At 43.0% G+C, this 16,511-nt stretch overlaps 1 protein-coding gene across 3 annotated transcripts in view; it reads left to right on the forward strand.

Moving 5' to 3' along the window:
• Positions 1–2,033: 2,033 nt before the first annotated feature.
• The window catches only part of Spice1 (spindle and centriole associated protein 1), a 48,718-nt gene continuing 34,240 nt past the window's right edge, over positions 2,034–16,511 (forward strand). The window contains exons 1-4 of one of the 3 annotated variants that reach the window (XM_036203682.1): positions 2,034–2,124; positions 7,888–7,983; positions 8,695–8,742; positions 10,717–10,860. In XM_036203682.1, coding sequence (XP_036059575.1) covers positions 7,888–7,983; positions 8,695–8,742; positions 10,717–10,860 — 288 coding nt within the window. In that variant the 5' untranslated portion in view covers positions 2,034–2,124. Of the gene's footprint in view, positions 2,125–2,355; positions 2,419–2,445; positions 2,711–7,887; positions 7,984–8,694; positions 8,743–10,716; positions 10,861–16,511 lie in introns of those variants that run through there. The other 2 variants (XM_036203684.1, XM_036203683.1) reach the window with 2 other exon arrangements.

A 16,511-nucleotide genomic window follows, 5' to 3' on the forward strand; every position in this document is an offset into this window, starting at 1 on the left:
AGCTCAGTGAGGATCATTCTTATCATTTATTACAAGCCAATGGTTGACTTTCACCTACTATAACTGGTTATTACTATAAGTGTCAAATTAAAATGTACTGTTCTAGCTCGGTTATCATATTATCTCAAACAGGAAGGTCACTACCATCAATCTTACTACCTGTAGGATATGCAATCTATTCCTGGACCCCCAGGATAAAGGCCAGTGGATTATTCCAGTTCTATTAATGAGATCATAGGGGCTTACAGCCAAGGTCAGCTTTTGTCTCTTTGTTAGTTCCCATTCTCCTAAGAAAATTATTAGAACTCAGGTAACTCTAAAATTGAATTCAACAGCACTTAAGAACTGATGGGCCAAATATTTGCCACCTGCAGAAGACTAATAGGGATCTTCTTTTTTCAGACTTTTTGTTGCTGTGACATACCCAAGAGAAACAGTGAAAATGAAGAAAGATTTACTTGGCTCACTTTTAAGAGGCTGCAGTCCAAACCAGGTCTTTCCATATTTTCATAAGAATTTCATAACCAGTTTGTTATTTTTCAAAAGAAGATGTATTTTTCTTTAATATGTATAAAATACATAAACAAGACTATACACACACACACACACAACACTAATATATAATAATAAAACTAAGGCGGAAATAAATGGAACAGCATATATGTTATTGTCCTGTCTAGTTTTGTTTCTAAAAAGAAATTGTTATTATTTTGATTTTTGTTCTTGTGTAGTCTAGTTTTTAGATTTTTTCTGTATCACTGCTTTTGATCAATTTGATTATTATGAACTTTGTAGTTTTCGTGTGTGTGTGTGTGTGTGTGTGTGTGTGTGTGTGTGTGTGCTTATGTTTCATTGAGCTTCCGAAGCCGAAGGAAAAGATGACGTCTGTGGGTAAATATGTCCATTGGAGGCCTGAAGCCGTGATGGAAGCTGATAGAGGTTTTGTTAAAATGAATTCAGTGTTATCAACGAAACAACAAGTAAGGGCACAGGCTGGCATGAGGTTAGAGAAGGAGATAAATAAGAAAGTATACCACTGTCACCCAGGGGGGTGAGAGAATCATTGGAGCAGGGAGCTGTAACAAAGTGTTCTATCACCTGTAGGACCTACCTAAGATTATTGGGCGCGAATTGAAAGGCAGCACGGGCGTTTGTCTTACATGTGCAGCTGCAACACTTAGGAAAGTCAGTGCTGGAAACTTGCCAGATGACTAACACATCGACTAACACATCGGCATCAAATCTGTGGAGACTCTCAGAAGGCAGTTCCTTGCACCTAGATGACTCTGAATATACACCCGTTGACCTATGTGCAGCTCTTAACAGTAGAAGGCCAGGGGCTACAAAGGAAGTTATCAAGAATAAGAAGGTCACTGTAATGTCCTTAACTTGATCAGCGAAGTTATGCACACCCTGCCTCCAGTCCAAGCACAACCACCAAATTCTCTCAACTTCTACTCAGCCATTTGACATACATCCTTGTGCAGGCAATTCGCTCTGTAGAAATCCTTTCTCCTTTGATGGCCCGCCCCTCCTTGATTTTCAGCTTTCCCGAGAAATTAAAATATTCCTGCAAGGGCAGTATCGAGTTTGTACGATTCTTTCTAGGATCTGCCACTATTTTCACCGTGCCCGTTTCTGTCACCAATAGCTTTCTGCTACGGTGCTGTAAACTTCTTGAGGGCAGGGTCTGTTTCTAGTTCCTAGAGAACCTAGCGTGTTTGGCATACAGGTAGGTGGTAAGAAATATTTTTAAGTAAGTGAACAAAAGTGAAGGCAAATAAGTGCGATACGCGGAGCCTGGTGTGCAGAGAAACGTTTCTTTTGGAGACTTCTCGAGGCTTATGACGCGTGCATCCTTCAGCCCTTTCTGTGCGACCCGCAGCGCGCTCTCCGGATGGAAACAGGACAAGACAAAAAACACGGTCCCAGCCATCTACAGGGCGCGGGTTCTGGGACGCGTCCGAGGGGCTCGCCGGAAGTACGCAAAGGCGTGGGGGCGGGGCTCTGGTAACCCTGGCAACATCCCGGAAGCCACTTTCCGCGTTCCCCCGTGGCGGGCTCTGCGGTTCTGGAGGCTGAAGTTTTTAGTCGGGGTGGAGGCGGCAGTCGGCCAGCGGCAAGGCAGGTTGGGGGAAGCGGGGGGCAGGCCTGACGTCCGCGCATTAGGTGGGGAGGTGCGGCCGGCGCCTCCATCTCCCCGGAATCCCGGCGCCCGGGCGGACGACCCCACCGCTCGGGGCCGCGCCGCTGCCCTCCGCGTAGAGCCAGAGTGCGTTTCCGGGTAGTGCCCGCGGCTCCCTCTGCGCGACGCCCGACCGTGCGCATGCGCGACTCGTTCCGGCGCCCTGCTGGCCGCAGAAACCCCTAGGCTGCGCCGTGATCCGGGTGTTTATTGTCCAGCAAAGGAGTGGCAAAGTACTGGGGGTGTTGGGACGGGGCGTGTCCTTGAAGTTGAGCGGTTAGAACAGAGTCTCTAAGAAAGGGCCTCTTGAGAGTTTCAGGCAGGCTTGGGATTGGGAGTCAGAAGTCTGAAGTTGTTCCAAACCGTGTTTGGTATTGCATGAGAAGGTCGGGAGGGAAAACTGGAAAGAAAAGTCAGTCGGGCCACAGGAAAAGAAGGCTTTAAGGTTGAATTCTTCTCCACAGTGGGATCCATTAAAATCTCAGGAGGAAGGAAAATGAGATCTGGATCCCTGTAGCTGGCTGGGTAAGATTGATAGCAGGGACAGGATTCTTGTAGCCCTTCAGTTTGTGTTCATACTAGTTAAAGTAAATCTGGTAGAATTCCCCCCATAAAAGCCTGCAAGGGCCTCCTGTGGTCTTGTATAGTGCTCAAATTGCTGTGGCCCCCCAGTTTTCTTCCCCGAGAATCTCGAGCCTGTCGCCATTTCAAGTCGTTGCTATTCAGACTGAACACAAGTTCTGCAAATGCGCTCTCCGCCTTGCACAGAACATTTTCTTTGCCCTCCTGTTTTATTCATGCTTATTCTTCAGCCCCAACTTTGCAGAGGGAATTGAGGAGAGGAGGTAGCTTTCCTTCATGTGTATTGTAGATTAGGTACTTCCTTGACACAAAGAATCGGCTTTCCAGACCTGCCTCTTTGATTTTTTAACAAGTCGTTTAGTTACGGTCTTTTGCGAAACTTACCCCTGTGAGGGCATAGGCTGTTTCTCTCTTTTGTTTTATTTGGTGCCTGGCTCTTAGTAGGCACTTTCAAAGTTATTCGATGAGTGGAGTGGATGGATGAGTGAAGAAGAAACCTTGCAGGAAATGTAATAACAAAATCGTTCTTAGTAGAGATGGAGGAGAGTAGGCAGTTTGAGCTGCCTGGTGCCTTTGGAGGTTAGGAGATGGCGTTAGATCCCCTGGAACTGAAATTACAAGTGGTTGTGAGCCATCATGTAGGTGGTGGGAATTGAACTACTATTCTCTGGAAGAGCGACAAGTATTCTTAACCACTGAGCCATCTCACCAGCCCCCCTGTATTGATGATCTTATGTGCTTATTGACCATCTGCAGTATCTTACAGATGTCTATTCAAGACTGTGCTCATTTTAAAACTGGATTGTTGGAATAGTCCAGTTTTGCAGTTTCTTTATGTATCTAGATACAAGGTAAATAATTTGCAAATACCTTTTGCCACTGCATTATCTTTTCATTTTATTGATCGTGCCTTGAGTACAGTGTTTAAAAATTTTGATGAGCCACACCATCCTCCCCACATCTTGGTTTCCTGTGCTTTTGGCTTTACCCACCAGCAACTGTTGCTTGATCTGAGGTTCACAGTATTTATATTCATGTTTTCTTCTAAGAGTTCTATAATGTTAGCTCTAACATTTTAATATATGACTAATTTTAAGCTAATTTTTATACCCTGTGTGAGGTAGGAGCCTGACTTTTTCACAGGAGTATTGAAAAGTGATAATCTTTGAATTGAATTGTTCTGGCTCCCTTGTTGGAAAATAACTGTCTGTAATTGCAGTGGTTCATTTAGGCTTTTGCCTGTTCCATGTAGTGTTAAATGCTGATTGTGTCTACTACAAGTGAACATCACAGTTCGTTAACTCTTTGCCCCTTAGTTTTCTCATCTATAAAATGAGTCAAAGTATTAATCACTTTCCAGAATTCTTGGGGTTTTTGGTAGTTGTTGTTGTTTTGAGACAGGGTTTCTTTGTGTAGGGTTTCTTTGTGTAGTGCTGGCTGTCCTGGAACTAGTTCTGTAGACCAGACTGCTTCAAAGTCACAGAGGTTCACCTGCCTCTGCCTCCTGAGTGCTGGGATTAAAGGTGCGTGCCATCACTGCCCGGCTGAGCCTCTTGTATTAAAGAAACTAAGATGTGCAAAGAGCTTAGAACAGTAGCTAGCACATATAGCAAGTGACTGTCTTAACTGATGCTTTCATTACCTCCTCTACAGTTGTTATTGCCATCACTATCATAAAACTTAATTGTTGGTGACAGATGGTGCTGAGAAGATTGTGTTCATAAGTAGAAGACTGAAACCATATCCCTTTTTTTTTCACTTTGTAAAACTTCACTTCAAAATTGATCAGAGATCTTAATGAAGGACATGAACCTCCTAGAGGAAACCAGGGAAACACAAGATACAGGCACAGGCAAAGACCTTTTGTATAAGACTGTTGATAAATGAGGGCTAACGAGATGGCTCAGCAGTTAGAGCCAGACTTAACACCTGAGTATCTCCGAGGCCCATATGTTGGAAGGAGGAAGCCAACACCTGCAAGTTGTTCTCTGGCCCTCATCCATGTACTGGGGCATGTGCTCCTTCCTCTCCCCCAGGGATCAATAAATAAGTGCAGTAAAAGAATTGACAAATGATGTTACCCCCTATTAAAAACCTGTACGTTGGAACCCAGGGAGTGAAGAAACAGCCTACAATATGGGTAGAAGCCTATTTCCCCAGTGTATTTCAGTTATTTGACAGGGGAGTGATACCCAGAATACAGAACTTTAAAATTCTAAACACCCAAACGACATTGACTAACCCTTGGTCAAATGAACTGAACAGTTTTCAAAACAAGTACAAATGACCAAAAAGTACATGAGAAAAATATCCAGGAGCTGGAGAGATGGCTCAGTCATTGAAAGTGTGTACTGGTCTTTTAGAAGACTGAGTTTGGTTCCCAGCACCATGTGGGGTAGTTCATAATCACCCATAACAGCAGCTTTAGGGATTCTGACAGCTTCTTCTTGCCTCTGTGGACCACACATATGTGGTGTACATACGTGTGTGTGTGTGTGTGTGTGTGTGTGTGTGTGTATGTGTGTGAAAACAACCTTGAGATTCTATCTCACCAGAATGGCTATTGTCATCATGAAAACAAGAACAAATATTAATGTGGATCTCGGGAGCTAGAGAGGAGCTCGTTTATGTTGTTGTTGGGAATGTCACTAGTATAATAAGTATGGAAGTTCTTCAGAATTAAAAAATAGGAAGAACCACCTTGCATTCCAGTTGTACCACTCCTGGGCATCTACCAAAGGGACCTAAGGATACTACAGCATACCTGTGCGTCCATGTTTATTATACCATTCTTCTCAGTAGTCAATTTATGGGTTCAGCCTAGATGCCCATCAACAGATAACTGGATAAAGATGTATGCAAGGGAGTATTATTCAGCCACAAAAAAGAATGGAATCAAATCATATGTTCAGGAAAATAGTACTAGAAATTATGTTAAATGGAAATAAGCCAGACCCAGAAAGGTAAATATTGCATGTTTTTCTCTAGATTTAAAGAAAAAGATGTGAAAGAAGAAGGGAGGTTGTTTGTAAAGAGGCATGGGACCAGTTGGAAGGGGAGAAGAGAGGGCAGTTGGGGAGTGAGAGAGTCAAATACATTGTGTACATGAATGAAACTGTTACAAAACTCTTATATGTGTTAATAAAACTCAGAATAGAAATGGGTAAATAAAAAAGGGCCTAGTCATGGGAAGACAAGTCCTAATTGTTAGACTGGGGACAGAGCTCAGTGTAAGGGAATTTGCCTGGCCATCCTTCTGAGCTCAGCACCACAGGAAAGGACAAAATAGCTTGCTGTTTTCTAACCGCTCGTGAGTCACCTCCTTTGCTGGAGTGTAAGCTCGGAAATAGCGTAGATAACATGTTGAATGAGTAAACTGTAATAAAAGAAAGACAATATAGAGAGCAAGGGAGATTGTTTCAAAGACACACTAGAGTTTAGGTGTCTTTATTACAGAAGATTATTTTATTAAAAGTACTTAATGAGAGAGGAAGGTGGCGTAGCTTAAGGGTAGAACACTTACCTAGCATGTGCAAGGCCCTGTGTTTAATCTCCATTGTGGGGGGGAGGGCAGCGAAGGAGGATAAACACTGAAGGCTGGTTGGACATATGAGGATCAGCCCCAAAGGTCTGTAATTATTTTGGTAGGTTGTGTGGATTATATGCATTTTTGATTGACTTTGAGTCACCAATAATGCATAATCACATTAAGAAAAGAAAGTATTTCCCCTTGGGATCATTTAACCAAGAGCAAGTCCAAATTTGAATTCTCTACTCATGTTCCCTAGGTCTTCTGTCCTCTGCCAGTTGTATGAGTCTGAATTTGTGCCTGTTTGAAGGCTGTCTTGTGAATCTGTTCCTGTGTTTGCATGTCAGTGTGTGTGTGTGTCATTGTGTCTGTGTGTGTGTGTCTTGTGTGCTTGCTGTGTCTCTGTGTCTATCTGTAACAAAAGGCTTTGCTCTGTATTTACTGAGCAGCATAGAAAACATCACATGTGGAAATAATAGGGTACTTTATAGAAATCTTTAACAGATTTTTACAAGGGGTTATGTCACTGGCTCCAAATGATCTTAACTGACCTAGGCAACAAACCACTACAAACACTATTGTTTATCAGCCAGTATCCATAAGCAGATGCTCATTTTAGAAGGTTGCTTTCAACCTCCCGATTTGTTGCTTTCAGCAAAGGGTACACATGCATTGTTCTGGATCAGGGGCATGGAAGAGTACATAATTTAAGATCATAGCTATGCTATTAGCTTAGGTTGCAAAAGTTGATTACCTGGGAAATCCAAGGCCAGTAAGGTTGGTTGTCCCATTGTTCTCTTAAAGACAGATTAAACAAACAGGGTAAGTACACCCTAAGATAGCAATCTTTTAAGTGACTTTCACTTTTGGTGTGAATGAAAGTTCCAGTCTCTTAGAGTGTAAGATATTTTCATATTGCATTGCCATGGTGGGTAAAGAGGCTGTGAAAAAGAAGACATGCACGTTTTTGTTTTTGCAGTCATATGTATTGATTGTAAAAACCTTGGTTTTCAAGGACTGTGCACTGTGAGTTTTCCCCTAACTTTTCATAATGTTTAGTCCTACATGGCTATTTTGATTGCCAGGCTAATGCTGATAGTTTACAAAATCGCCTCCAATTTCAGTGCTGTGTGAAGATTTATTAGAGGTGGAATCAGACATTCTCTAAACTATATACCCCTCTGAGATGAACACATGTGCCTGCTAGGGCTGAGTGTTAACATGATTAGACCTGCACTTTGCTTCCTCATGATACCCAGGTACTGGCATTTTCTCTATTGTGAATTTTATATCTGATGACAGATATAACCATTGAAGTTTTCTATTTTAGGTCATAATTTCTATATTTCTAAAGTTCCTTATTAAGCAAAAAAGTTTTGTTATTTAAAACCTTTTTATTGTGGTTACTGGTTTCACTTTACTATTAATTGTAAAATGAGAAAGCCAAGTATTTAGATAGCCTATTCCTTTAGTCATGATTAAATTCTTCTGGTATTTTGAGGGTGATTTTGTTTGTCTTAGATGTCCCCTTTCCCATGATGCACAATTATTTCTTTGCCTGTATTTTTTAAAAAAATGCCATCATTCCTAGATGTCGCTGATCAGAGTGAATCGCTTTGGTCCCCGGGGAGGTGGAAGGAAAACCCTGAAGGTAAAGAAGAAAGCCACAGCGAGGCAAGAGTGGGATGTAAGTCACGGCGTGTGCTGGGGAATGGACGTCACGACTTTCGTCGTGTGCTCTGATGGAGCTCAGCCGCAGTAGGGTCGGGTGGGTTTTTAGGCATGTTCTTGGTCTTGGAAGGGAGAGCAGGATATTTGTGTGTCGTCCCCCCCCCCTTAAGAGTACAGATACTAAAGGCAATAACTTCTAGTTCCTTCCAAGAATTAGAGTTTTAGTGAGATAGAAGCTATGTCCTCAAAAAAGGTTCCTGCTGCAGCTTGCTGTAGTCACCATACTTTCTTTGTTAAGAACTTTACGATCGCCTCATGGAATCCTAGTATGTGGGAATTACAGCTTCAGTTAAGTTTACTTGTTTTGAATATATGCTACCCTGTTTTAAAATAGTAGAGTGCTTCATTTCCTGTATAACACTTAAAAATAGGCTATTTTCTAGAGGATATTTAAAATTAATCTGTTTTAATGTTATATTGACAATATATATACACCCCCCCCCCCCCCCCCCTGGAGCTGAGGATTGAACCCAGGGCCTTGAGCTTGCTAGGCAAGCGCTCTACCACTGAGCTAAATCCCCGACCCCAATATTGGTTCCTAAAAAAAAAAAAAAAAAGGATTCGTAGTCTTAGGACTTTGAATCAATTTTCAGCTACTAAAACTCAGTAACTGTTAATAATTTATAAGGAAACATTTTAAAAGACCATTTTTTTTTTCTTTTTAAAGAATACTGTGAATGATCTAACAGTTCACCGGGCAACTCCTGAAGATCTGGTAAGTTTAACCCTGAAAGTTAAGTCCTGGGCTCTATGTTTTAGTTGGAGTCTGGTTTCTAGCCTTCAGAACAGAGACCACTGCTGTGGGATGTCCTGTATGTTGTGAATATATGTTGCTATGATTGACTGATAAGTAAAACACTGATTGGCCAGTAGCCAGGCAGGAAGTATAGGATAGGCGGGACAAACAGAGAAGAGAGGTTGGGAGGTGGAAGCCGAGGAGAGATGCCAGCCTGCCATCTAGGGAGCAACATGCAAAGAAACAGGTAAAGCCACGACGGAACACGTGGTGACATATAGATGAACAGAAATGGGCTGAGTTAAGTGTAAGAGCTAGTCAGTGGTAGGCCTGAGCTAATGGCCCACCAGTTTAATTAATACAACTTTCTGAGTGATTATTTTATAAGTGGTTGCAGGGTCTGTGGTGCTGAGCAGGACCAGAGAAAACTTCAGCTACAAACCTTCCCTACTAGAAGCTGTCTGGCTTTACTTAGTCTGTTCACATCTGTGTAAAACCTAAAAATATATCTTAAGAAATTTCTGATTTTACTGAGGCTTATTAGCTACTGTTAGAATTTTACTAAACATTTTTGGTTTACAGTCTTATCACTTACCTAGAATTGACCTACAGATCTCTGTTTGTCTTTTCTGTCTAAAAATAGCTTCAGCATTTAATTATTATTGTTGTTGCTATTTTCAAGGCAGGTGTGTGTTGTGTCGCCCTGGCTAGCCTGTCCATGGCAGTGGCTAATCTACTTTCTGTCTCTCTGGATTTGCCTAACCTTGACTTCTCTTACGTATGGGATGCAGTATGTGGTCTCTTATGTGGAGCCTCTTTTTCTAGCATATTTTAAAGATTCATGCATGTTATAGTATGTATCTCTACTTTATTCCTTCCTTTTGTGAAATGATGTTCCTTTGAATGGAGATTCCAGATTTGATTTTTCTGTTGTACATCTGGTTTATACTTCTTATCTACTATGAGTAAAACCATTGTGGACATTTATGTACACGTCTCTGTGAACATATGCCTGTGCCGGCAGTTGTGAATATCTGGAATAGAATGGCTAGGTCCTGCATCTTCATACTGGACTTTATGAATGCCTGTCAAAGTGTTTTCCAAAGTGCTTAAGTGATTGAAATTCCACCAGAATGTGTGGAGCATCGGGTTTATACAAACCATTATTGTTACCTTTAAAATTTTAAGTCTGCTGGTGGGTATAAAGTACTGTCCCATTGTGATTCTGATTTGCATGTTTACAGTTCTTGATTGCTAGTCATTTTGGTAGTTTGCATGATTAAAACTTCATTAGATGACCCAAGTTTTGTTCATATTTGCAATTCTGAGCACTAGAGTACTTGTAAAAGCAAATGTCTGCTTTTATTCCTCAGTCACCCCAGTGGACTCTTCCCTTCCAACCCTTTAGGAGCTCTGGCTCCTACCTCCTCTGCCTCAGGAACTCTCCTTCCCTGGATATCTACACCATCTGTGACCTTACTTCCACATGAAGCCGCTTCAGAGCTATACAAACAGTGCATCATTGACTTGAAGTAATGCAGTTACCATGAAAGGGGTGTGCTTTGCCAAAGATGACTTTGGTGGATTTGGACCTTTACGTCATGTGTAAAGTGTCAGTGTTGACCGCTGTTTAATATTCTAGCACTGGTTGAATGAGTTTTAACCTGTGAGTTGGAGAATAGGAGGGTTTTGGTAGTCTGTACAACTAAAGTAGAAGCTAATATTTTTGTGTGTCTTTAGGCTAGACCTCCATGTTCTAGATACTTCTCTTAGATCATTTTTGAAAACTTAGATGACTATGAAAGTTTTAGCTATGAATGTACACACATGCAGACACTCACGCATGCGAACCAGAAAGGGATAAGAAGTGAACTAGTGTAAGTGGTCGATCATAGGAGCAGGCAACTTCCTTGTTACTGAAAACATTTCTTTACAGTTTCTCCTTCTGTATAGGTACGCCGTCATGAGATACACAAGTCAAAGAACAGAGCATTGGTGCACTGGGAACTTCAAGAAAAAGCTTTGAAGAGAAAATGGAAGAAGCAGAAACCAGAAACTTCCAGTCTTGAAAAAAGAAGATTATCTATCATGAAGGAGGTAGTGCGAAAATTCATTGTAGAGTTCTTTTTCCCTTGGGTTGACTTCATTGGAGAGAGACTAGTACTTACTGCAAACATATACAGTGAACTTAGGCTTTGTAGGGAGCCCCAGGATGGTAGGAGTCTAGTGTCCAGAGCTGCAGGATGGTGGGTGGAGTCTGGTACAGAGAGCAGCAGGGTGGGTGGAGTCTGGTACAGAGAGCAGCAGGGTGGTGGGTGGAGTCTGGTGCAGAGAGCAGCAGGGTGGGTGGAGTCTGGTGCAGAGAGCAGCAGGGTGGGTGGAGTCTGGTGCAGAGAGCAGCAGGATGGTGGGTGGAGTCTGGTACAGAGAGCAGCAGGATAGTGGGTGGAGTCTGGTGCAGAGAGCAGCAGGGTGGGTGGAGTCTGGTACAGAGAGCAGCAGGATAGTGGGTGGAGTCTGGTACAGAGAGCAGCAGGGTGGGTGGAGTCTAGTGCAGAGAGCAGCAGGGTGGGTGGAGTCTGGTACAGAGAGCAGCATGGTGGGCGGAGTCTAGTGCTGAGAGCAGCAGGATGGGCGGGATCTAGTGCTGAGAGCAGCAGGGTGGGCGGAGTCTAGTGCTGAGAGCAGCAGGGTGGGCGGGATCTAGTGCAGAGAGCAGCTGGATGATGGGTGGAGTCTGGTGCAGAGTGCAGCATGGTGGGTGGAGTCTGGTGCAGAGAGCTGCAGCAGGGTGGGTGGAGTCCAGTGCAGAGAGCAGCAGGGTGGGTGGAGTCCAGTGCAGAGAGCAGCATGGTGGGTGGGGTCTAGTGCAGAGAGCAGCATGGTGGGCGGAGTCTAGTACAGAGAGCAGCAGGGTGGGTGGAGTCTGATACAGAGAGCAGCATGGTGGGTGGGGTCTAGTGCAGAGAGCAGCAGGGTGGGTGGAGCCGTTTGCTGCTTTAAATGTTCTTTCCACAACTCATTTAGGTCCGCAGCCTTAGATTGTAGAACTTCTTGGCCTGGAATTTTCCTTTTCCCCTTTGTAGTGTACAAAGTAGCATGTTCTCTCTGCCTTTGTCAGAATACTTAGTGGTGGATGGTTGACTCCCACCCCGTCTCCCCCCCCCCCATCCTTCCCCTGTCCCGCGGAGCCTTCCACCTCCAGCATCCCCCGTTTCATTTTCGTATCACATGTATTCTTGTCACCGTTCTTTCCAGTGGCACAGTCCCGGAGGAAAGTTTTCTGGCCTCCATACACTTATTCCCACATAAATACACGTTCTGAAGAATTAGAAGTTAGGGTCCACACATGAGAGGACAGGTAGATCTCATCTATCCGAGTTTGGATCGTCTAACTTACTATTTTCTATTCATTTATTTTTACAAATTTTGTAGCTTCATTTTCCTTGCATTTGCATGATTTTTTTTTTTTTATCTTTAAAATTCTCAGCTCTGTTGCTGGGCAGTGGTGTCCCAGGCCTTTAATCCCACACTTTCGAGGCAAAGACAGGCTGATCTCTGTGAGTTCAAGGCCAGCCTGGTCTACAGAGTGAATTCCAGGACAGCCAACACAGTTTCTGTTTTTACAGAGAAACCCTGTCTCAATCATCATCATCATCATCATCATCATCCTGCTTTGTTGTTAGGAGATTTTGCATGGCATAATACTTAAATTTTTTTGGAAAAAAATTTATGTGTGTGATGTTTTGCCTTCATGTATGTCTGTGTACCATGTACATGCCTGGTGCCTGTGGAAGCCAGAAGAAGGTGTCAGGTCCCCTAGAACTGGAGTCACAGACAGTTGTGAGCTGCCACGTAGGCGCTGGAAACTGAACCCAGGTCCTCTGGAAGAACAGCCAGGGCTCTTAGCCCCTGAGCCATCTCTCCAGCCCTGGCATAATGCTTTTAAAGAGATTACCACAGTCTTTGCCAAATAGTACTCTGTTCCATAAACTTCTGTAATTATGTCTCAATTCAACAGCATAGTAGGATTACCTAGCAAAAGTGGAATAACACCAAAGAATTTTGTGTGCCTGTTGATGTAGGTCTTCAGCTGTTTACCTCTGACTTAGCCTTTCGCCTGCCCACATGTTTGAAGAAGTAATCAGATCTGTAGGGAGGACAGGCTGGGAAGTAAGAAAGAACTACAGCAGAGCAGTGTTTTTATTTGAGCTGAAGTCACAGTGAAGGAATGTGCTGTGTGGCTTCTTGACCAGGCTAAGCTTCCAGTGTGTGCTCTCTACATGACCTTTCATGGTGGCTTTAAGTCATAGGCTGCCTTGGAGAAATTCCTTCGAGTTCTTAGAGCAGTAGTTCTCAACCCCGTGGGTGCAAACCCACTGGGTCAAACGACCCTTTCACAGGGGTCACCTAAGACCGTCACAAAACACAGATATTTGTAATTTATAACAGCAGCAAAATTACAGTTATGAAGTAGCAAGGAGAATAATTGTGTGGTTAGGGTCATGACCTGAGGAACTGTATAAAGGGCCGCAGATTTAGGAGGGCTGAGAACACTGGCTCTGAGAAATTTTATGCATCAGGAAGAACGGCATCTCCCAAATACATGTTTCTATGACTTGAACAGTGGGTTCAGAGAATGCGACTTTACATGTTGTCACCTTGGACCAGTCACATATTTGGTATGTGCCAGTTCTCACTGAAAGGCCCCAAACCACAGATCTGACCTAGAAAACCAGCCAACCTCTTTAGTGGGGAAAGGGTCAGACTCGGGGCTTTGGTTTTCTTTTTCTAGTTCTAATTTCCTTTTCTTTTTTATTTTTTGAAGATTTGTTTGTTTGGTTTTGTCTCTGAGTGTTTGCCTGCATATGTGCATGTGTGTCTGGTGCCAGTGGAGGTCAGAAGAGGGTCAGATCCCCCAGAAGAGTTGTGGGTCACCATGTGAGTGCTGGGACTCCAGCCTGGTCTCTCAACAAGAGCCATGAGCACTCTTAGCCCGTCTCTCCAGCCCCCCCCCCCCCCTCCAGAAGAGTCCGGAGAGGACCGGTACAGGACAGGGTCTCAGAACTCTTGCTTCCTCCATCTGCAGTGTGGTGGTTCTCCGTCCTGACTGCACATGAGAATTCATCATGGCTGACGTGCTCCTAAGGAGGGTGGGAGGCACAGTACCTGCACTCGGTGCTCAAACATTCAGATTTAGTGAAGCTAGGTGTGGACAGGTTCCTCAGTTTCCCAGGCTTTTTTCCGGTTCTGCAGGGCTTCAGAACCATGGCTTTTGATGAGACTTAGAGGTTTCCTTTTGATAACGGAGCTCACTGAGTAAAGCTAGTACAGTGATCTTTGGCCACACGAACAAGCTGCTCCAAGAAATGTGACAGAGACCTAGCGGAAGAGGGCAAAGCAGTGGCTTTGCTTGCAATCGTAACTGATACCCAGTATCAACGTGATTGGTAGGATTGTCCCTGTCCTTTCTGCCTGGTTCTACTTGTCAGTGCCTGCCATAGCCATCGCTGTACTGACCCATTACATAGTGCAGCTAATGGAAGTTCTGCTTCCAAGCTCCTCATTGTGTGGACTTGGAAGATATTTCACCAAAGATGGAAATTCGGTTCAAAAGATAATTTGCATTGTAATAACATCCCAAGCACTGCTAGTATATACAGGTTTTAAGTGTATACACACCCTTCTGCCACTCCTGTAGGGTTGAGGAGGTGCTTAGATCTCTGTTGACGCGCCAGTATATTTCAGAAGTCAATACGTAGAAATAAATTTTCCTTTTTAAAAAACGATCAGCTGGGTGGTGGTGGCACACACCTTTAATCCCAGCACTTGGGAGGCAGAGCCAGGTGGATCTCTGTGATTTCGAGGCCAGCCTGGGCTACAGAATGCATTCCAGGAAAGGAGCAAAGCTACACAGAGAAACCCTGTGTCAAAAAACCAATATATATATATATATGCTGGGTATAGATTTGCCATAATTTATTTATTGGTTGTTTTATGTTGTGGGCACTGATGTCTATTAGAGTGCAGTTTAAGCTTCTGGGAAGAACAGGACTCAAAAGTACAGTATTTTAAAACACAGATTTGTTCTGTGGAAGAACACAGCAGTAGAGGGCCCTACAGGTCTTTAGCATATGACTCAGTACGGATGGCTGTTCCAGCACCCGTCAGCTGTGTGTGAGTCAACAGCATGGCCGTCCCCATATTCAAAGAGGGGTAGCTGCATCCTTGACTAAAGCTTAGGAGTTCTGCTATTAAAGGGCAATGTTGGGGGTAACTAGTAGTGTGTGCCACTCACAGATTGCCTCTTACCTTGTCACTATAAATAATGCAGTGAATATTGAGTATGTTTTGGGGTATAGGCTTGCTTGTTGATGAATTATTAAAAGAAGTGTTGAGTCAAAGCTGGCCTTTAGCTCAATGTTCAAGTGCTTCCTTGGGATGTTTTGGGGTTTAATCCCAAATATTGGAGTAAAAAGAAAAGAAAAAGTCAGAGTCAAAGAGTATATGCATCATTGGTTTCAGTTACTAAGTTTTTCTGTGTTTATAGTTTCTGTATTTAAGGCATGTGAGAGGACCATAGGTATATCTATGGTACAGTGGGACAGTATGGTTGTCACCATGCTAGAAAAATCACACAGCTTATTTCCTAGTGGTAATTTGAAAAGTTTATAACTTTGTATTTTTAAGGCATTGTCTTCTGTCAGAATAAAAACATGGAACTGACAGAAAGTGGAGGAATGATCTTATTAACAGCCACATTGGGGCTGGAGAGATGGCTCAGCCATTAAAGGCTAGACTCAAAACCAAAAATAACACGTTGATGCCCAGTGTTAATTATAATGACATCTTAAGTAAAACCCATGCTGTGTACCATTGACACAGTAGGAAACTAAGTTTAAAGAGATTGGAGTTTGTTTTCTATTTCTGGTGTGGACCTAGAACCCAGTATTCTGTACCATGTGTGCTCTTGGCCTTCCACAGTTCTAAGGTTTGCTCTGGGAGGAGCAAATTCAGGACTTATTCTCAGTAACTGACCTAGCTGACACAGGCAGAAAGGATAACATAAGAATGTGACTCACTTTTCTCTTTGTATCTTAGAATAGTAATTGATGTCATCATTTCCATGTTGTAGAGAAATTCTAGGCAGAGCGTTTGTTATTAGATGTTTTATTGATTTGAGTCAGTGCTAGAAATGGAGTTGTCTTGATTTTAACATTCCTTTTGGTTTAAGAATGCCATCTGGTGGTGGTAGATAGAATTGACTCACCTTTCGCCTGTGGCTTTGCTTATTATATGTATATTAAAATCCTTCAATAGAAAGTGCATAATCAGAGGCAAGACTGTAATGGTGCTTTTGTGTAACCATCTCTCCATGATAAAAACCCAACTTGTTTATAAATGCCTAAGCATAACATTTTTTGTTTAGTCCTGAAACCCATACCTTGTTTTTTAAATCACAGACGATGCACAACCTGTTAGTGGATTATCAGAATACTTCAGTGGTGGGAACACCTTTGAGTTTATGGCTCAAAGATTCTTATCTTTAATCTGTTTTTTAAAATCTATATTATTATTTACTAATGGGTTATGAAATCAAGTAAGTGGGCTACAGCTATCACTTAAAACTAGAATGGAATAAAAAAAAAGTCATTCTCATGTGGAAATCCCATGTAAAAGTCTTACTTTAAGAAGCGTGTGCATCTCGGGAAGAGCAGACCCTGCACCTTGCCTGGGCAGCACAGCAG

The sequence above is a fragment of the Onychomys torridus genome, chromosome 12 (genome assembly GCF_903995425.1).
Source record: "Onychomys torridus chromosome 12, mOncTor1.1, whole genome shotgun sequence".
NCBI classification, from domain to species: Eukaryota; Metazoa; Chordata; class Mammalia; order Rodentia; family Cricetidae; genus Onychomys; species Onychomys torridus.